Here is a 20,778-nt window from a genome sequence, read left to right on the forward strand (position 1 = left end):
GCTGCCCAGGAACTGTTTTTAATTAGCAAAGGCCTCACTAACTGGACTTGGAAAACTTCAAAAAGCTAAATACAAATCTCAAAGTGAATTCATTTTTGCATTGCACTTACTGCTCTCAAGACTCTGGCATCCAAAGGGAAGAGAATGCATATGATTGTACATACTGTGCTGAGGATGTCACATCCATGATCTCTTGTTTTTGTCATTGCCTCTCTTTCTGCTCATCTATCTGTACTCCTCACTGGGTGAGAACTTCCAAAAAGGCAGGGACGAGTCTGTCCTGTCTCTGCCGTGAGCCCAGCATCCAGCACAGTATGACACATGCACACAGCCCCTGACTCCATGCCACAACTGACCTGGCTTCTTGTGTTTGTTTTAATTGCTGAGTCAACAGCTTTCTTCTTGGTCACTTGTTTTATACTTATTAGATAAACCAAAAGAACCGTTGAGTTGGTTTTACAAACGTGTGTAGAGGCATACATGGCTGAAATTAATCACCTAACAATAGAACATGTCTATGTTCAGAGTCCATCAATGGTTGGGGATTTTGGGTATTTTCAAGTATGGAAAACTGACTGACTTAGCATCTTCATCTCCAGCACATGCACATTGTCTCATGTGATAATTAAGGAGTGTGACGGTCCTCCCAAATCCATTGTACATGTTTGCTGCAAGAGTTAGCTGCAATTTTCTGGTCTTTATCTCCAACCCTGGCTAAGCCAACACAGTGTCTCCTTGTTGAGTATCGATTCTCCAGAAGTTGCTGTGCTGCTTGGATTTCATTCATATACCAAGAAGGTTCATAGGTCTTCCTTCTTTTGATGAGATTTTCCAAAGACTGCTCCTTTACTTCGATGTCTAGTAAGGAGAGTGTGTGTGTGTGTGCTGTTCAGTCTATTCTTCTTCACTTTGTCAAAGAAGCTTTCTGGTCTCCAAGTGTCTGTCCAAAAAACAATAGAAATTGTCTCTCCACATTTATACAGCTGTAAACCACAGCAACCTACAGCATTTATTATGGAAGCATTTTGAATAACTTGATAAGAGATTCCCAGTTTTGTTCCTCCCAGAATAAGATCACTGTGTATTGTATCCCCAAGTGGATTATCAACCATGAGGAAAGCAACATCATTGATATCAGCATCCTTCAAAATATTATCTGCTTCTTGTTCCACTTCTTCTCTATCAGCAAGAATCAATTCTCTTCCATGCTCTTCCAGGGTTTTCTTCCCTACTGTCAAGACTAAGGTATAGGCTTCCAGATACACTTGAGTGCAGCATTTTACAGCTTCCAGGCCCTTGAATGTTGATGTTCTTGGCATCACCCAGGCCCAAGCTAACCAGGTAACGCATTTCAAAGTCCAGCGGGACAGAGACCACCAACTGCTCCCTTTCTGAAGAAGCAGTTAAGGATTGGAGTGCTTCTAACACTGAATTTGCATCCTGCATAAACATGAAGCAAGACAGGGGCACCTGGGTGACTAATTCGGAGTCTGCCTTCATCTCAGGTCATGATCTCGGGGTCCTGGGACTGAGCCCCACATCAGGCTCCCTGCTCAGTGGGGAATCTGCCTGTTACTCTCTTTCTGCCCCTTCTCCCCCTCCCTGCTCATGCTCTCTCTTTCCCCCTCTCTCTCAATTAATAAAATCTTTAAAAATATGAAGCAAGACATTTTTAAGTGTAGTAACACTTTTTCTTCTTTTATGACTAATTTTTTCTGAGGAGCACTGATCAAAGAAAGGAAAATGGCTCCTTAGACCTACTTTGAAGGGTGTATCTTCCCTGAATCTTTGACACTGCTTTGCAGAGCGATAGTGGACCTCACTCTGGGAAGTGTCTGTCTCCTGTGAAGCCTATATGTGAGGAGAGAGGGTGTGGTGGTGTTTAGTGATGCCTCCTTGGCAATTGGAGACTGAAGAGGGAGGTCTGCTCTACAGGCCGGGATCATGAGCATTCACCCCCTTTATATTTAACACCTTGCATTTCTAAATCTTTTTTTTTTAATTTTATTTATTTATTTATGATAGTCACAGAGAGAGAGAGAGAGAGAGAGAGAGGCAGAGACATAGGCAGAGGGAGAAGCAGGCTCCATGCACCGGGAGCCTGACGTGGGATTCGATCCCGGGTCTCCAGGATCGCGCCCTGGGCCAAAGGCAGGCGCCAAACCGCTGCGCCACCCAGGGATCCCCACACCTTGCATTTCTCATCAAAGAAATGACAGTAAAATATAGAAAGCCCCATTTCTTTCTTCTAACCCAACCTCTACCCTACTTATGTGACCAAATATTTCCCAGTCTGGATATGAAATCTTCCATTATGAGAAACTCTCTAGGATGTCCATTCAATATGGTTTGTAGTTGTGGAATTTTGTGATCTGGACATATGGTAGAAAAGAGCGTTCTTGTAGCAATTTGAATTGGAATCTAGAGGGTGCCTGGCCTCTGAAAGTACCCTCCAGCCCAGTGTCATATGAGAATTCATCCCCCATCCCGCTGCCCCTCCAATTCCACATCTGTGCTGTTAGCTGAGTTTGGATAGTCCGTGAAAACAGGGGGAAGAATGAGATGGCAAAAGAGAATCCAGCCGTCTGTTTGTTGTTAATGCTGGGTGCTCTCTTATCACTCTGAGAACTGGAAAGTTATTGGGGGAATAATTACCACATGGACTAAAAATCTCTATTGGTCTTTGGGTAGAAAAATGCAAACAGGAGGTTTGCAATGTTCCCCGTCCAATCTTTCTGTCTTCAAAAACATCTCAATGGATATCATGGAGGGGCGGGGCAGGGATTTAATCCTCCATCCGGGAAAACTTGTTTTTTTAATATTTAATTATTTATTTGGCAGAGAGAGAGCACAAGCAAGGGGAGCAGCAGGCAGAGGGGGAGGGAGAAACAGGCTTCCCACTGTTGGTCCCTTCCAACAGGGACCTCAGATGCATGGATGCAGGACTCGATCTCAGGACCACGGGATCATGACCTGAGCAGAAGGCAGATGGACTGAACCACCCAGGCGCCCATCAGGGAAAACTTTTTAAAATAACTTTTCATACCTAGGTATCATAACCATGTTACATGACATTTGAAAACATAGTGAAAAGTTTTGCATTATTATTTTTCCCTACTCTTTTTCTTAGGTATGCTCTTTTTCTTAATTTTGTTTTTATTTATTTATGATAGTCACAGAGAGAGAGAGAGAGAGAGGCAGAGGGAGAAGCAGGCTCCATGCACCGGGAGCCTGACGTGGGATTCGATCCCGGGTCTCCAGGATCGTGCCCTGGGCCAAAGGCAGGCGCTAAACCGCTGCACCACCCAGGGATCCCGGTATGCTCTTTTTCTTAAACACAATTTTGAATGTAGTGTATATGCAAGGGGGTGAACTTCTTCATGTACCTAACACCCTAAATGCTTTCCTTTGTGGAGAATCCAGATGCAGTGATGTGTTTTTGAAAGCAAATATGCTATACTTTTTTTTTTTTAACTTGAATAACTCTCAAGGAAGGAAGCTAGATTTAGAATCTAACTTGGCAAGATAATATGTAGATATGGTTAATTATAACAAAATCAGCAAGGTCTCAAACTTGGTGTTATCAATATAAGGCCAATGGGCAAATGTAACTTCATATAACAAATATAGTTTTAACTTGAAGTGAACACACATACTTCGCTATGACAAATTCAATTTTCTACAATAAAAGAAAACAAAACCTTAAATTTTAGGTTATAATTTCTGGAGTTAGAAGTAGCCTATCAGAGAGGCTACCTGATTTTATCCCCCTTTTATTTATTATTTTTTAAAATTTTACTTTATTTAAATTCAATTACTTAACACATGGTGTATCATTAGTTTCAGAAATAGTGTTCAGGGCAGCCCCGGTGGCCCAGTGGTTTAGCGCCGCCTTCTGCCTGGGGTGTGATCCTGGAGCCTCGGGATCGAGTCCCCCGTTGTGTTCTCTGCAAGGAGGCTGCTTTTCCCTCTGCCTGTGCCTCTGCCTTTCCCTCAGTGTCTGCCTTAAATAAATAAATAAATAACAAGAAATAGTGTTCAGTGATTCATCAGTTGCATTTAACACCCAGTGCTCATTACCTCACATACCCTCCTTAAATGACCATCACCCACCCATTTCCCTTCCAGCAACCTCCTCTTTGTTTCTTATAGTTAAGAGTCTCTTACAGTTTGCCTCCCTCTCTGATTTCATCTTATTTTATTTTTCCCTCCTTTTCCCAATGATCCTCTGTTTTGTTTCTTAAATTCCACATTTTCCCACTTTTTAAAATGAAATGAAAAAAAAGTAAAAAATAAAATGAAATGGTAGCTCCTCTTTAACTGCAGACAGAGCATGCCCAAAACTAATTTTGTAAAAGCTTCTTCCCTTGGCCAGATGTTGGTCCATTGCAACCTGGAGTCTAGCTTGATATTTATTGTCTATAGCTATAGCTCTACCTGTATGTGCCTGTACCTAAGCCTCACTTAAAGACCTCATGTCAACAAAGTTCTTTTCTTGCAACACTTCCCATTAGACATCACTCTCATTTGTAACTGATTTGAACCAAGGTTGAATTACAATCTTTTAAAATTTATAATTTATTTCTATGCCACACCTGCTACTGTGGAGTGTTTAAACAGAATGGCATTTAAGGTCTGTTTCTCCAATTGACTCTAAGTTCCCTGAGGGCGGGGCTGTGTCAGTTTGGGTTCAGGGTTGAATCACAGGCAATAGCACACGTAGAAGATGCACGCCCCCAATACGTGTACTATCTGAGGTATATGCGTTGTTAGAAATATATGCAAATTAAATTTACATCACATAATATAGTTTTGTCATCTTCTATTTAATAACTATCCACTGGTGGAGAGGTACCTGGCTGGCTCAGTCTATGGAGCATGCAACTCTTGATCTCAGGGTTGTGAGTTCAAGCCCTATGTTGGGTATAGAGCCTAGTTAAATTTTTTTTTAATTTTTATTTATTTGAAAGAGCTTCTCTGCACTCTTTCCCCTAGAGCCTGTAGACAAGGACCCAGGAGTCACCTCAGTGCTATAATACTCTAGGAAAAACTGGATGCCTTCCTTCCTTTACAAAATAAACCATAAGACCTACTCCTCTCCTGACTTCCTGTGGAAATAAGTGGGTCTTCTCCTCACGGGACCAGTAACTATATGCCTTGGTTGTGTTACCAAATAACATCCTGGGATAAAGGGAGAAAAACTTTGGGGGAAATCAATCACCTCTGGCTGGGTCCTCTCAGACCCACAGAAGTAGATCCATCCTTTGGAACCTCAGCTTCTGGCCTGTAACCACATCTCTACTCCTGCCAAGATGGAAGCTGCTTTTTCTGAATGCTTACTTATTTCATCACTCACAGCTGAGATGAGAGCTTCCTCTGGAAATCTTTCTTCAGCTCCTCACTTCTGAGAAAGGTGATCTAATAGCACATGTGTTCCTTTCACCATATGGTATTGTTGTGGTATTATTGTTGTCTGCCCCTCACTCCAAAACTGGAAGCTCTGAGAGGAAAGAGATTATGTTTGTCTTCTTCATCAAAGCCTAGCACAGTGCATGGCATGAGTGGGCACTTCAGAAATGTTGAATGAATTGTACTTGAAAACTGAATGACCTATTAACATTTTTCATAATAGTTTTATTTTTTTATAATAGTTTTAGAAATAAAATTCATCCTTTAAATGTACAAATCAGTGGATTTTAGCATAGTCACAGAATTGTTCAATCATCACCCTACTCTTTTCTTTTTTAAAGATTTTATTTATTTATTCATGACACACACACACACACACACACACACACACACAGAGGCAGAGACACAGGCAGAGGGAGAAGCAGGGTCCATGCAGGGAGCCCAACGTGGGACTCAGTCCCGGGACCCCAGGATCACGCCCTGGGCTGAAGGTGGCGCTAAACCGCTGAGCCACTGAGGCTGCCCCATCACCCCACTCTTAAGACCAAGGGGTCTGAGGATCAAGGCAATTACAACCGATTTTGTGGGAGAAGGTAACAGAGGCAAAATACCTGTAAGGGTCAGGGCCTAAGTAACACACTTTCCAGGAGAGTGAACACAAGAATTTGCTGGGGTAGGGTGGGGGGATGGAGGATGACATCTTTCAGACAATCAAGGTAATTTTACTGCACACCTTGCCGACTGTGGAGAGGTCTACAAAGGGCTGGGGAAAAGAAAAGGAAACTGCCAGATAAGCCAGAAAGAGAAGCAGAGGAGGAAAAGATGAAGGTTTCAGGAATGTGATTTCCAAGGTAAGAAATCCTCCTCAGTTTGCAGGAGGAAATCTCTGGGGAAGAGTCAAGGACCACCAAGGGTGATCCCACTCAGCCTGCTCCTGAGATGAGCAGATGGGTGAGACTCTACTAAGACTAGGCTTGGAGAACTCTTATTATCCCCCTTGGCTCAATACTAACGTCATGGGGAGAAGTGAAATCTTTACAATATGAAGTCTTTCTCTGCAAGCACACAGTTTATCTTTCCATTAATTTAGATTTTCTTTAATATCTTTCAGTAAAACTTTATCATTTTATCCACAAAGGCCGGCATACCTGTTCAATTTATTAAGTATTTTATATCTTTGTTGCTATTGCAAATGGTATATTATTAAAATGTGCACAACATTTAACAAAGTGCACAAATCAAGTATATACCTTGGCTTTATATATGTATATGTTCATGTAACCAAATGGGAAATATTTTTAAAAATGTATTTATTTGAGAGAGAGAAGGTGTGGACCTGGGGAAGGCAGGGGTGGGTGGTGCAAAGGGAGAGGGAGAGGGAGAGAGAGAGAGAGAGAATCTTGAGCAGACTCCCCACTGGGCACAGAGCTCAATGCAGGGCTCAACCTCACCACCCTGAGATGATGACCTGAGCTGAAATCAAGAGTTGGACACAACTGACTGAGTCATCCAGGCACCCCTTAAGTGGGAAATATTATTAAAAGTTATGCCTTCTGATGGTTGCTGCTGCTAGAATTGCAATAGATATTGTATATTGATTTTTGCTATATTGTTTTATATCCAGCAACCTTGCTAAACTTACCAATTCTATCTTAATTTTCTTTTGGGGTTGCTACACACACAGTAATTTCATCCATGAATACTGACGTTCCTTAGTTTTTTTTCTCAATCCTTATATATTTGTTGCTGTTGTTTATTGGACTGGCTAACCTTCCACTATTGTATTGACTAGGGTTATTAAGAGCAAGCATCCTTGGCTTCTTACTCAATTTTTTTTAAGACTTTATTTATTTATTCATGAGAGAGAGAGGAGAGAGAGAGAGAGAGAGAGAGAGAGAGAGAGAGAGAGAGAGAGAGAAAAGCAGGCTCCATGCAGGGAGCCGGACGTGGGACTCGATCCCAGGACTCGATCCTGGGACTCGATCCAGGGACTCCAGGATCATGCCCAGGCCAAAGACTGGCGCTAAACCGCTGAGCCACCCAGGGATTCCCTCAGTTCTCCCTCTTTACCCATCCATTAAGTGTTGGTCTTATCACCATCTCCCCCCCACACACACACACACACACTCCTCTCTCTTCTTTTCAAGCTCCTGCTTTTTGTAGGTTTCCTAGGCTATCAACCGTTGGGGGATGACCACCCAGTTTTCAGACACTGTCTCCCCCGTCTGCTCCCTCCACAAGCAGGTTTGAATTTAAGTCAAAGCACTGGAATAAGGACGCCTGGCTGCAGTTGAGCATCTGCCTTCAGCTCAGGGCGTGATCCCAGGGACCCTGGATAGATGGAGTCCCACAGAGAGCTCCCTGCATGGAGCCTGCTTCTTCTGCCTATGTCTCTGCCTCTTTCTGTCTCTCATGAATAAATTAAATCTTAAAAAGTAATAATAAAAAACTTCCCACTGGAATAGAAGATGGGTGGCTTGATTCCAGTTCTGTCAATCTCCAAAAATGCACCAAGACACAACTCCTCTTCCTTTCAGTCTCATCAGTAAAATCCCTGTCCCACCTCCAGGTTGGTTGGAAACTCCGACGAATAAATGCAGTACAATCACTCTGCAAATTCCTCGCAGGGGAAGGGTTTGATGTCTTTGACACTAAGATTGTTAGAGGTTGTGTGGGGTAACATATAGCTTGGATTTTGAAGCTGCTGGAATCTAGATCCACTCCCGATCATGAGTGTGACCTTGTGCTTGGATACCTAACCTTTCTAAGCCTACCTTTGTCCAGCTTGCAGAGAAGAGATGCAAAACACTCGACCGTAGTAAGAGCTCAATGAATTTAGCGATTATTAAGAGATAATGCACGTGCAGACAGCCTGAGAAGCATAAAAACGTCCTAAATGTAAGCAGTCTGCCGTCCGTGGGATGGAGGCTCCGGGGCCCTAAGGCAGCTCCCCGGCACCAGTACCGGCGCCCAGGTACCGAGGACATGGGGTGCCGAGGGGGACTGCCGGGAAAACCCCCCTGAGCCTCGAATCCCCACTGTCGGGCTTCCAGGAGCGCCAAGCTGCACCTCAAGTGTTTAGGTTTGGAGAAAAATGCCAAAATGGGGAGGGGGTAGACGCGGCCACTCTCACGCCACCGGCGGGCTCCTGCTCCCACTTCCTGGGAGCTTTAGGGACCTCGCCTCCGCGGCGAGGCGCCGAGTCACCAACCCTAATGGCACAGATCCAGCCGGGGGTAACGATCAGCTCCGCGCCGCTCTCGCTGGGGGCGGGGGGCTGCCCGGTCGCGCCCCTCCCCCTAAGCGAGTCCCGTGTGCTCTCGCGCGATTCCTTTCTCCCAGCGTTCCCGCCCCCACCCCAGAAGAGTTCGCGCGGCGCTGTCCGGGAATGTTCTGACGTGACGTGCTGCAGCCGGGAGCCGAGCGGAAGCGCAGCCCGACTCCGGCTAGAGGCGGGGTGGGCGGGAGAGGTGGAAGGGCAGCCGGAAGTGTGACCAGCCTCCTGCTCCCCGGCGCCGGCGAAGCAGGAAGGGGAAGGTGCCGGCCTGGCGGGGTGTGGCCTCGAGGGGCAGGGGGCGCTGCGATTGGTCTCGGCCGTGGCGACGGCGACGATTGGCCCTTGCGTGCGGAGGGAGGTGAGAAGGGTGGCGACGGTTGGAATTCAAAAGTGGCGGGTGTGGCGTCGGGTCGGTAGCCCCGCAGCCCCGCACACGCGTGGCTTGTGTCGCAAGCCGGCGAGAGAACGCGGGTCCCGGAAGCCCCGGCGCCCTGCCCTCTTCCAGCGGGCGCCCCTGGCGCGTGTGGCCCGGTGCTGGCCATGGAGCCGCAGGTGAGTAGGGGCCGCGAGGGGTCTCCTGCCCGCGACGCTGGCGAGCCCCCCGCTCCCGGCCGGCCTCGGTCCTGCCTGCGTGGAGAGCAGAGGCCCGTGCGTCCTCGCGCAGGGGACAGGCGGGAGGGAGAGGGCTGGGAGCAGCCCCGGGGCGTCGGGGTGCCCGTCTGCCAGCCCTCCCCGCTCTGACTGATGTCTCCAGGATTTTTCGATTTCGAATTCTCGGGCTTATCTGACTCTGTACCCACCTCTCCATTCCTGCCCAGCGATTGCAGTGTGTGATTGAGAAGAGTTCTGAGATTCCGTCTCCCTCGGGGAAGTGGTGCCTGAGGCCAAATCCCCGCTGATGATCTTTCCTGTTCTCTCCGGTTGCTGTCGCTTTGGAGGGCAGGAAGGGGATAGAGGGAATGCGGTAATCTGAATTGAAGGATTCCTCATTCTCTCTCCTTCGTCAGGTTTTACAGAGATCTCTGCCCCTGGGACTTAGTTTCTTCTCTTATCGGTGGCCCTACAGCACTTCACAACCATCAGCAGCCTCCCCTCTCCAGTCGAGAGAGATGTGTGACAGCCAGAGTGTATTGACTTTTGGTGCCAGAGAAATGCTCCTGCCTGGATCCTCTGTTTGCTAGTATTTCACATTCAGATTTACCCAAAGCAGGTTTCAGCCTGAAGAGACATTGTTTGTATCCCGACAGCTAAAGAGCAGATGAGTATGATGTGACCGTGAAAAACAGTAGAAGCCTTCTCATATTTACTGAGCACCTACTGTGTACCAAGCACGGTGGTAGATACTTGGGATGCAGCAACAAACAAGACAAATCCCTGTCATCCCTACAGATGCCATTCTATGAGAAGCTGCCATTCTGTGGGGAGCCAGGAAATACAAGTTACAGAACTCTATTTCAAAGTGATGAATGCTATGAACAGAAGGAAAAACTTGAGCAGATTAAGGAAGAGGAGGGGAGGCCAACTTGCAGGATACAGTATTAAATAGGGTGGTCTTAGTAAGCTCCATTATGAAGATGAAAGTTTAATAAGTACTTTGAACAAGATGATGGACAAAGGCTAGTGGCTACTGAGGGAAGAGCGTTCCAGGCAGAGGGAATCTGCTAGAGCAAAGTCCTTCAAGAATTGTGTAGCAAAAGCTAAAATGGAGTGAGCAAGGGGGCAAATTGTGGGAGGGGAAGTCAGAGCATGGAGAGTGGGATTGTCGACCCCATTGCTTCTTGTTGGGGCTTTGTTGTGAGGCGCTTGACTTTTGGATGGTTTTAAGCAGGTAAGATCTGTCTTACATTTTAAGAGGATCACTCTAGCTGCCACACTGAGAGTAAACATCAAGGGTAAGCAAAGAAACAAGGAGGACTGTTAGGAAGGAATACAGCAGTTTTTCTCAACTTCCATAATATTGACATTTTTACTGTAGGGGCTGTCCTGTACATGGTCTGATGGTAGCAGCATTCCTGGCCTCTGCCCACTAGATGTCAGTAGCAACTCCCACCTAATCAACGACAAACTGTCTCCAGACGTCATCAAATGCCCCCTAGGGAGTCAAATCACCCCCAGTTGATAACCAGTGGAGAATGATAACCTGAGAGGTGATGCTGACATGGATCAGGGTTGTAGCAGTGGAAGTAGTAACATGTGGTCAGTTCTGTCATCCTTTGCTGACATTAGATGTGGTATGTAAGAGAACGAGAAGACTTGGGATTTTTTGGCTTGAACAACTGAAAGATATATCAACTGGGATGGAGAAAGCTGTAAGAGGACCAAGTTCGAAAGGGATTTGGACATTAGGAAGTCCATTTGGATGTAAGTTTGACACGTTTATTGGACTTCCAAGTGGAGACATTGAGAAGGTAGTTGCATAGAAGTTCAGGAACAAGGTCTGGGCTAGAGGTATAAATCTTGGAGTTGTCAGCGTATGGATGAGAGTGCACTGGAATGTGGATAGAGAACAGAAAGACCACCATTAAAGTTTGGAAAGATGAGGAGGACCTGCCGTGAGAGATGGAGAAACCAAGAGAGGATGGTCTCCTGGAAGCTCAATGAAGAAAGTGTATTAAGGAAGTGGGAGTGAACAGCTCTATCAAATGCTGTGATAGGTCCAGAAGCAGGAAGATGCAGAGTTGACATAGCAACACACAATGTACTTGTGACCTCAAGGAGAGTAGTTTTGGTGACACAATAAGAGTGAAGGCCTGATTGGGATGAGTTTAGGAGAGAATCTGGACATGGTGAATATTCTAGCGAACACTTAAGGGTTTTGCTGCAGAGAGTAACAAAAAGCTGACAGGGAAAGCAGAGTCAAGAAACTCTTTTCAGGTTGGAAGAAATAATAGCATGTGTTATAATACAGATAAGAATGATCCATTAGAGTGAACAGTTGATGGTGTAGAGGAGAAATGGAAGGATTGGTAGGATTCTTTCCCAATAGATAGATGAAGGACTGGAGTCTGATGTACACATGGAAGGGAAGCATTTCTCTTATGCTTTTCATTGTGGATAGTTGGGAGTCATTGTGTCTGGCTCTATATCACAGATGGGAAGAGAATTAATACTGTATTCTTTGGAGTTGTCCTTAATAAACAAACCTTTGAGGGGCACATGGGTGGCTCAGTGGTTGAGCATCTGCCTTCGGCTCAGGTGATCCTAGGGTCTTGGGATCGAGTCCCACATCAGGCTCCCTACAGGGAGCCTGTCTGGGAGGGCAGGGATTTTGTTCATTACACTCACCTCAGCTTCTAGAACAATGTCTGGTCCAGAGCAGTCTTGCAACAAATCTTAGTGCAGAAAATCCTTATTGGATGAAGGAAGAAAGGAATGATGCATTTTCTCTGCCTGTCATATCCCTCATCATCTACTTCTTCACATTGCTTCACACTGCTTTTTTGGTACAAATCTAGTCTTACTACTCTCCTAACTAAAAACCACCATCAGGGTCCCTCTTGCCTTCAGTAAATGCTAGACTCCTTATCATGGCATACTACCTGCCATGCACACTCCATGTGTCATCTGAACAGAACAACTTGGCATCCTTGCATGCACCCGTCCTTGCTTTCTGCCTGGGAGGCTCCTCCTTGGCCCAAGTCCCCTGGCTAAGTCTTTCTCATCATCCAGGTTTTGCCTAAAAAGACTTTAGAGGTGTTCTCTGACACTCTCCGCATCTGAACTACATGCTCATTCCCTCCTTGGGGTATACTTTTTTTATGATACCACTCAGTAAAGTTTTAATAATCTCTTTAAAAATGCTTCTCTTCTCCATTTTCCCTGAGTATTTTGAGGGCAGGGATCACATCTATTATTCCCAAACCCAGATCATTTTCTGGCATAGTGAGGACTAAGAGTATTGATTGAATAAAGTGAGCCAAAGGGCAGAGAGACTAGCCTTGGAATTAAAAGTTAACTATAGTGAAAATTAAACATTGATCTGTATACATATTACTCTCCTGATGGTCATATAGGAGCAGGGTTTGCATAACCAGGACCTGGTTTTAGCATGGAAAAGTTCTCTGTCCTGAGAAACCCTTTAGTCCTGGGCAAGCTAGAATAGTTGGTCACCCTAGTCGAGAGTAGCCATGGAGTGGACATAATCATAATCTCTAAGCACCAAATTGCAGTGCCTAGGAGAGGATCTCTCCCACTGCCCCCGCCCAATACCTGTACTTTGGTGGTACATGTGTCATGCTGCTTCTTAGTTCTCTTCATGCAAGTCGGCCTACTTGTAACTCTTTTTTTTTTTTTTAAGATTTTATTTATTTATTCATGAGAGAGAAAGAGAGAGAGAGAGAGGCAGAGGGAGAGACAGAGGAAGAAGCAGGCTCCATGCAGGGAGTCTGACGTGGGACTCAATCCCGGGTCTCCAGAATCACGCCCTGGGCCAAAGGCGGCGCTAAACTGCTGAGCCACCCAGGCTGACCTAACTCATTATTTTTTATAAGTAGGCTCTTTTGTATACTTTTCACATGCCTGACCAGAAACTATATCTGGTTCTCCACATAAATGAGGCTAAAGCCTAAACTCCTTTGCCTGGCATCAAAGTCCTATGGGTCAGTCTAGTCTAGTGGTTAAAGACATGCACGGCCTCCAGAACCAGACTGTCTAGATTTTAACCGTGGCTCTACCTTTTACTCACTGATGAACTTAGATAAGCCATTTTACCTCTAGATGCCTTCCTTCCTCATCTGCGAAATAAGGCTAATAATAGCACCTTCTCAGTGGGCTCCTGTAAGGATTAAGTTGATACAGATGAAGCATTTAAAACAATTTCTAAAATGTTACCCGCTTGAGGTGCCCGGGTGGCTCAGTTGAGCATCAGGCTCTTGGTTTCGGCTCAGGTCATGATTGGTCTCAGGGTCATGAGATCGAGCCCCACATGGGGCTCCTGCTGGGTGTGGAGCCTCTCAAAATAAATAAATAAATATAAATAAAAATAAAATGTTACCTGTTCCTCCCATCTAGCCTTCAGCCTTACCCATCTTCCAGTCTCTCCCTTAACTGTGATCCTCCATTCTAGCTGAAAGAGCCTGTTGATTTCCCAGCCATATGTCATGTGCATGTTTGAAGTTTTGCCTTCTGAAAAGAGTGTCCATTTCTCTCTGCCTGTGTAGGTACTACCCTGAGAGTTAGCTGAGGTCCAGCGTCTGTCCAGCTCTTCCCGTAGAGATTTCTCCCTCTTTTGCATCATGTTGCACTTCTATCTTTTGTGCCTTTTGGCTGGTACATAATCCATGGGCCCCGGTTTGTACACGAGAGGTACTCAGTCAGTGCTTGATGGTGGTTGATAATTAGGCTAGAAGAACAGGAAGGGGAGTTCTTAGGACTTTTGGGCTCCAAGGGTTGTCTGAAGGGTCTCTCTCTTTTCCCAGCAGAGGTCCCCCTTGTTGGAAGTGAGGGGGAACATAGAGCTGAAGAAACCCCTGGTCAAGGCTCCTTCTCGGCTGCCTCTCCCTGGAACTAGGTTTAAGAGGGGGCCTGACCAGATGGAGGATGCCTTAGAGCCTGAGAAGGTAAGCTGGGTTTGGAAAGCTTTGCATGCACGTGTGTGTGTGTGTGTGTGTGTGTGTGTGTGTGTGTGAGAGAGAGAGAGAGAGAGAGAGAGAGAGAGAGAGAGAGAGTGTCTAAGCCAGTGAGGGAGACTAAATGGACTCCATTCTTGTCTACCTCCAGAAAAGGACACGAGGACTGGATACAGTGACTAAAATTGCCACATCCCAATCCAGAGCACCAGCCCTCACCGCAAGAACACAGACACAAAACCAGATCACAGGTTGGCTCTATGAATGGGCAGAAACCAAGGGCATGAAAGTCCAGCGCTCTTCAACTCACTTATTTCTTTTCTTTCAATTTTAGCTAATTTTGGATAAGTAATAGGTTTCACTTGTTTCAGAATTCCAAAGGCACAAGGGGCGGGCTGGGTGGCTCAGTGGATTAAGCATCCGACTCTTGATTTCGCCTCAAGTCAAGTCTCCCATCTCATGAGATGGAACCCTGTGTCAGGCTCCACACTGGGTGTGTAGCCTGCTTGGGGTTCTCTCTCCCCCTCTCCCTCTGCCCACCACCCCCAAATTCCAAAGGCACAAAATGCATTATACAGTGGAAAGTCTCCCTCCGACCCCTGTCTGCCAGCCGCCCAGTTCCCCTCCCAGGGACAACTGCCTTGTCCCTTCCAGGGCCAATTTATGAATGTTCAAGCAAATATGGACATGTTCTCCAACATTTTATTATATAAGTGGTAGCATACTTAACCCAGTTCTGCTCCCTGCTCTTTTTGCTTATCTTGGTCCAACTTACTCCTTGGTGTCTTGAGTAATTTCTGGTCATGGGAGGGATATCTTTAGAAGCTGGCCAGATTTCAGGGACGAGGGAAGTTATCTTATTTCTCACCCTCAGAAAAAGCAATCCCTCTGCCCCTGGCCCAGCCAGAGCTCATGCCATCCTGAGACTGATTGTTCTACTTTTTTCTGCTCCCATATCCCAACAGCTCCAAAAGTTCCCAAGAAGACAGGACCCCGATGTTCCACAGCGATTGCCACGGGTAATAGTGCTTCAGAGTGGGGGCTGGGAAGAGATTCGGAGTATGTGGAAAGGGAGGGTGATGGAGGTAGAAGGATACCGGTGCTATGATTCCTTATGTTCACTCTCCAATTCTCTAGTGCTGAAGAATCAGAAATCGGGCCCTGCTGTTCCTGCCCAGAAGCCTGGAGGTAGGTGACTGACATAACCATTGGGTGAGAGGCTAGGAGCGGGAAGAGAAGAGGTGGTGAGGACTCCCCGAAAAATCTGTTTGGTTCCCTCCCCGTCTGGAGGGGAAAGAGATGTAGCATCAGGTGTGGAGGCCTTAAAGGCTAGGAGGGGGGCAGAGAGGGAAAGCCACGACCTCCCTGACCTTTGCCCTTTCTATGTCCATCTCAGCAGCTGCCCCTCCGATGGTGGGAGGGAGGAAACCCACCAAGCGTCCGGCCTGGGACTTAAAGGGTCAGTTGTGTGACCTAAATGCAGAGCTGAAATGCTGCCGTGAGAGGACTCAGACACTGGCCCAGGAGAACCAACAGCTGCAGGACCAACTCAGGGAGGCCCAACAACAGGCCAAGGCCCAGGGGGCAGAGTGTAGGACACTGGAAGGGGAGTTGGCCAGGGTGCAGGCCCAGGCTGAGCAGGGCCAGCAGGAGTTGGGGAGCCTCAGGGCCCGTGTACTGGAATTGGAAGAGCAGCAGTGCACACAGGAGGGCTTGTTGCGAGAGCTCCAGAAAGAACAGTTAGGATTGCAGGAGGAGCGAAGGGGACTGGCTGCCCGGCTGGAGGAGCAGGAGGTAAGGGCCATCGTCTCAGCAAACGCCAACCCACCTTTCTGGGTTACCCTGAAGTCTCTGGGGGCTGGGAGTCCCTGACCACCTTTCCAGCAGTATTCCTCTGTCCTTCTCCACCCCTGCTCATTCCTGTATCTTGCTTTCTGCCCCACTTCTCCCTACTAGATGGAATTACTTGTCATTTATCAAATGATTTAATCATCTGTTTGGGGCAGTTTGCATATATACTTCCCTCTTTGTGGAATGTTCCCTCCATTCTCTGTCTTTTTGTTGGCGTATTCCTATACTTTTGGGTGTCAGCTTAGATATCATTGTCCTTGTGCCCCTTTTGGCTCTTTCCATAGCACTCCCTAATCTGGGACCCTGGTTCTTATTTTCTTCCTCTTTCCCTGGCAAACTCAGTCCCTGGGGACAGGGACCACCCTACCCCCACCGCACCACATCATCGTGACTTGTCCTTACTCCTCAGTGTCTCACTCTCTCTGTCCATTCTGTTCCGGACAGAGGCGGCTGCAGGCATCAGAAGCAGCTCTGTCAGGCAGCCAGGCAGAGGTGGCATCTCTGCGCGAGGAGGCCACAGGCCAGGCGGCCCTCCTGGTGGAGCAAGGAGAACGTCTCCACGGGCTAGAGATGGAGCGCCGGCGACTACACAACCAGCTACAGGAACTCAAAGGCAACATCCGCGTATTCTGCCGAGTCCGCCCTGTCCTTCCAGGGGAGCCCACTCCACCCCCTGGCTTCCTCCTGTTTCCCTTTGGCCCTGGCGGGCCCGCTGATCCGCCCACACGTCTCAGCGTTTCCCGGTGTGATGAGCGCCGTGGGACCCTGAGTGGGGCGCCAGCCCCCGCCACCCGCCATGACTTCTCCTTTGACCGGGTATTCCCCCCAGGGAGCAGGCAGGATGAAGTGTTTGAGGAGATTGCCATGCTTGTCCAGTCAGCCCTGGACGGCTACCCAGTATGCATCTTTGCCTATGGCCAGACAGGCAGTGGCAAGACCTTCACAATGGAGGGTGGGCCTGGGAGAGACCCTCAGGTGGAGGGCCTGATCCCTCGGGCCCTGCGGCACCTCTTCTCCGTGGCCCAGGAGCTGGGCGGCCAGGGCTGGACCTACAGCTTTGTGGCAAGCTACGTGGAGATCTATAATGAGACTGTCCGAGACCTGCTGGCCACTGGGACCCGGAAGGGCCAGGGCGGGGAGTGTGAGATCCGCCGGGCAGGGCCTGGGAGTGAGGAGCTTACTGTCACCAATGCCCGATACGTTCCTGTCTCCTGTGAGAAGGAGGTAAGGACTGAGGGCCTCTGGGGCTGGAGAACGGGGAAGAGTGGATGGAGGGGGCACAAGGTGCAGGTGGATGGAAAAGGAACAGGAGAGAGTGGGAGGATGGAGGAAGGGCAGGTTGCGTGGGTGGGTGGTCACATCAGTTTTGGCCTATGGGCCACAGGATAGATCTGTCTGCCTTTGGGAACGAGGGGGTAGAGTGGTGCATGTGGCCGAAGGCTTCCTGGCCCCCACCCACTGCATCTCAGGCCTCATTCCTACTACAGCTCTAGCCGCTCTGCTCTCTTCAGGCACTGAAGCTGTCCCTGGCCATCTTGTCTAAGATTGCAACCCTCACCCTACCTTCACACACTCGTTACTCTGCTTTATTCTCCTCCTTGGTACTCTCAGACACACTGTGCATTTTACTTGGTCATTTTGCCTCTTCAGTGACTAGAAAGAAAGCTTAGGGTGCTCTGGTTCCTTGCCACCGACATAGCTGTCTGCTGATTCCCAGCCTGCTTTTGCCCTTTGCTACCCCCACCCCAGGTGGAGGCCCTGCTCCATCTGGCCCACCAGAACCGGGCAGTGGCCCGCACGTCCCAGAATGAGCGATCATCACGTAGTCACAGCGTGTTCCAGCTGCAGATCTCTGGGGAGCACACTGGACGAGGCCTGCAGTGTGGGGCCTCCCTCAACCTTGTGGACCTGGCTGGTAGTGAGCGGCTAGACCCCAGCTTAGCCCTTGGCCCTGGGGAGCGGGAACGCCTTCGGGAAACACAAGCCATTAACAGCAGCTTGTCCACCCTGGGGCTGGTCATCATGGCCTTGAGCAACAAGGTAGGAATGGGGATGAGGGCCAGTGGGACATGGGGTAGGTTGGGGTGCTCCTATCCTAATCACCTATCTCCTCCAACCCTCTAGGAGTCCCATATTCCTTACCGGAACAGCAAACTCACCTACCTGCTGCAGAACTCTCTGGGTGGCAGCGCTAAGATGTGAGTGAAAGGGACAGACAGAAGAGGTTGGCTGGAGACTGTGAGGCTGGGATCAGGGGTGGGAAAGGGGAAATAGTGGGAACCTGGTGCAGGCTCCACCCAGCCACTGATGCTGGGGTTTGGCTCCCACTTCTCTCTCCACAGGCTGATGTTCGTGAACATTTCTCCCCTCGAAGAGAACGTCTCTGAGTCCCTCAACTCCCTACGCTTTGCCTCCAAGGTGCAGTTACCACCAGGCCCAGGCCCTGTCAGGATTCCTGGATGCTTGTAGGCTTCTCCATTCTGACCCTTTAGGGATCCATTCAGTCCTTTAGGCCAAGGGCACATTCATCTGGAAAGGATTCACATTTGCCGGGCATCTGGGACATTACCTCTCTGAATCCATTTTTAGCTATTGGCTTTTGGGGTTTTTATTTTTTAAAAATAGGTAGTTAAGAGGTCAAAACTGTATAAAAGCTATGCACAACATGGAAGTTTTCCTACCTCCCATGTGTACCCCATTCTCCCTACCTGTCCTGGTAGAGGCAGTCATTTTTGTCATTTATCATTTTACTTATCCTTTCAGTGTTTCTTCTTGCAAATAGAAGCAACATGCATCTTATTCCCTTCCCTCTTCTATAGAAGACATCTCTTTTTTCATATATGTATATTGTTCTGTACTTTGTTTTGCTAAACAGACATTCCTGGGATTACTCTCCCACCAGCACACAGAGATTACCCCATTATTTTGATGTCTGCCTAGGACTCTGCTGTGTGGCTGCACCAAAGTTTATCCACCAGTTCCCTCTACTGGACACTTGGGTTGTTTCCACTCTTTTCTCTATTACAAACAAGGCCACGTTGACTAGCCTTATACATAGATGTCATTTTGTATTTGTTCAGTTATAGCTATCTAGGGAGATTCCTGGAAATGGGATTGTTGACCTAATGATTTCACTTAGTGATTTTTGGAACAATGATCATACCTAGATTTGTTATTTCATCAAGGAGTTTAATTTTCTCAGTAACTTTACATTTATTAGTCTTGTCTCTTCTACAAAGAATTTTTCCCTTACGATTTATTTGGTTACTCTGAAACCTAGTCTATATAGCAGCAAAGGCAGGGTAAATGTAGGATTTTTTTATTTTTTTAAGATTTTATTTATTCATGAGAGACAGAGACAAGCAGAAGGAGAAGCAGGCCTCATGCAGGGAGGCTTGATCCCAGGTCTCACATCACATCCTGGGCCAAAGGCAGGCGCTAAACCGCTGAGCCACCCAGTAATGCCTGTAGGATTCTTTATCGATTTTCACTATTAGAAGTTGATGTCTTGGCAACTTCCAAAGGTGACCAAGTGAGTTTTGGTTTGGGAGGTGTCATTTTGCAGATGCTTATGGATTTGATATATATCCTTTATAGTCATTATTTCTTCTGATGTTCAGATTGCCCCATCATTGGCCAATGGGAACTCCTTTAAGTTGCCTCCTGTGTCCTTTAGACAGAACCCAGTAGTCTTTATTCTAGACTCATCTTGTACCTATCCTGTGTAGACTTGGGATCATTTATTTTCCAAGGAGCCTTTGTTCTTAAATGAGTGTTGTTCTATCTAACTTATTAACCAGTAAATGGTAGGAAGGCTTGGGGTGTCCGGGCCATGGTATTACTGGAAATGGAGGCTCCATCTATCTCTGCTCCTGTGTGTGGCTTCTATCCCTTCTCAGGCCTCTTCACTTCCTCCAGTCCTGGTGTGGTTAGTGGGCATAGACCTAACCTTAACTGAGACCAGGCTGAATCTGCCTTCAGAGCCTTTGTTTCAGTATTTTCTGAGGGCAGCCCCAATATTGGGGGTGGGAGGTGATCTTGGAGAAAACTGTTATTTTTGGTTACTCAGAAAACATTTTTATTCTGTCTAAAACCTCTGCCCGCAGGTGAACCAGTGTGTTATTGGTACGGCTCAGGCTAACAGGAAATGAAGACAGATCCAGATCCTCTGTGTTTGGGAAGGGGGGGTGGGGGTGGCACTGAAGGATGCTTTGTTGGGGGGAGGGGCGCTGTGTGACCTGGGTCTATCAAATAAAGAACAGGTTTTTTTCTTTAAATAAAGGTTTTGTTAACAATGGCCCGTATCTGTAAAAATGGGAACTGTGGATCGTCTACTCTGCCGAGTATTTGTGTTTTGCAGAGCAAGGGTTTCAGCTTTTCTCTCTACCTGGCTATCTCCTGGAGTCTAGATGGTTACCCTGGTTGTCCGCCTCTAGGAGATGTGCCCACTGGCCGACCGCCGTCACTGGTTTGCCGCAGGCCACCCAGCTCCACGCGGCGAGCTCGTCCGGTGGGTGCGGGAAAGTGGGAGCCCGAGTCCAGAGGCCGGGCCGGCGAGCCCTCCCTACAAACTGCTGGCTCTCCCTCCCGCTCTTTCCTTGCCTTCCCATTCGAAGAGCCGGGGCCGGCCCGCCCGCTGCCCATTGGCTGGCTCTCGGCGGCGTTACCGCCTCG

General features: G+C 47.7%; 1 protein-coding gene and 1 pseudogene across 4 annotated transcripts; one reads left to right on the plus strand and one right to left on the minus strand.

The window, feature by feature from the left end:
• Positions 1-557: 557 nt before the first annotated feature.
• On the minus strand, positions 558-1,350 carry LOC129512802 (diphthine methyl ester synthase-like; annotated as a pseudogene).
• Positions 1,351-9,079: 7,729 nt separating this feature from the next.
• KIFC1 (kinesin family member C1) lies at positions 9,080-20,305 on the plus strand. Of its 4 annotated transcripts, XM_055330841.1 has the most exons (11): positions 9,080-9,238; positions 14,104-14,244; positions 14,405-14,504; positions 15,219-15,272; positions 15,391-15,441; positions 15,650-16,047; positions 16,549-17,328; positions 17,854-18,144; positions 18,229-18,302; positions 18,447-18,522; positions 20,211-20,305. In XM_055330841.1, the coding sequence occupies exons 1-11, from the start codon at positions 9,227-9,229 to the stop codon at positions 20,253-20,255; spliced, it is 2,022 nt and encodes a 673-aa protein (XP_055186816.1). In that variant the 5' UTR covers positions 9,080-9,226; the 3' UTR covers positions 20,256-20,305. The 4 variants fall into 4 exon arrangements, with proteins under 4 accessions (XP_055186816.1, XP_055186813.1, XP_055186815.1 ...); XM_055330838.1 differs by lacking the exon at positions 20,211-20,305 and having other exon boundaries at positions 18,447-20,204; XM_055330840.1 differs by lacking the exon at positions 20,211-20,305 and having other exon boundaries at positions 15,653-16,047; positions 18,447-20,204.
• Positions 20,306-20,778: the final 473 nt, after the last annotated feature.

The sequence above is a fragment of the Nyctereutes procyonoides genome, unplaced genomic scaffold (assembly GCF_905146905.1).
Source record: "Nyctereutes procyonoides isolate TBG_1078 unplaced genomic scaffold, NYPRO_anot_genome, whole genome shotgun sequence".
NCBI classification, from domain to species: Eukaryota; Metazoa; Chordata; class Mammalia; order Carnivora; family Canidae; genus Nyctereutes; species Nyctereutes procyonoides.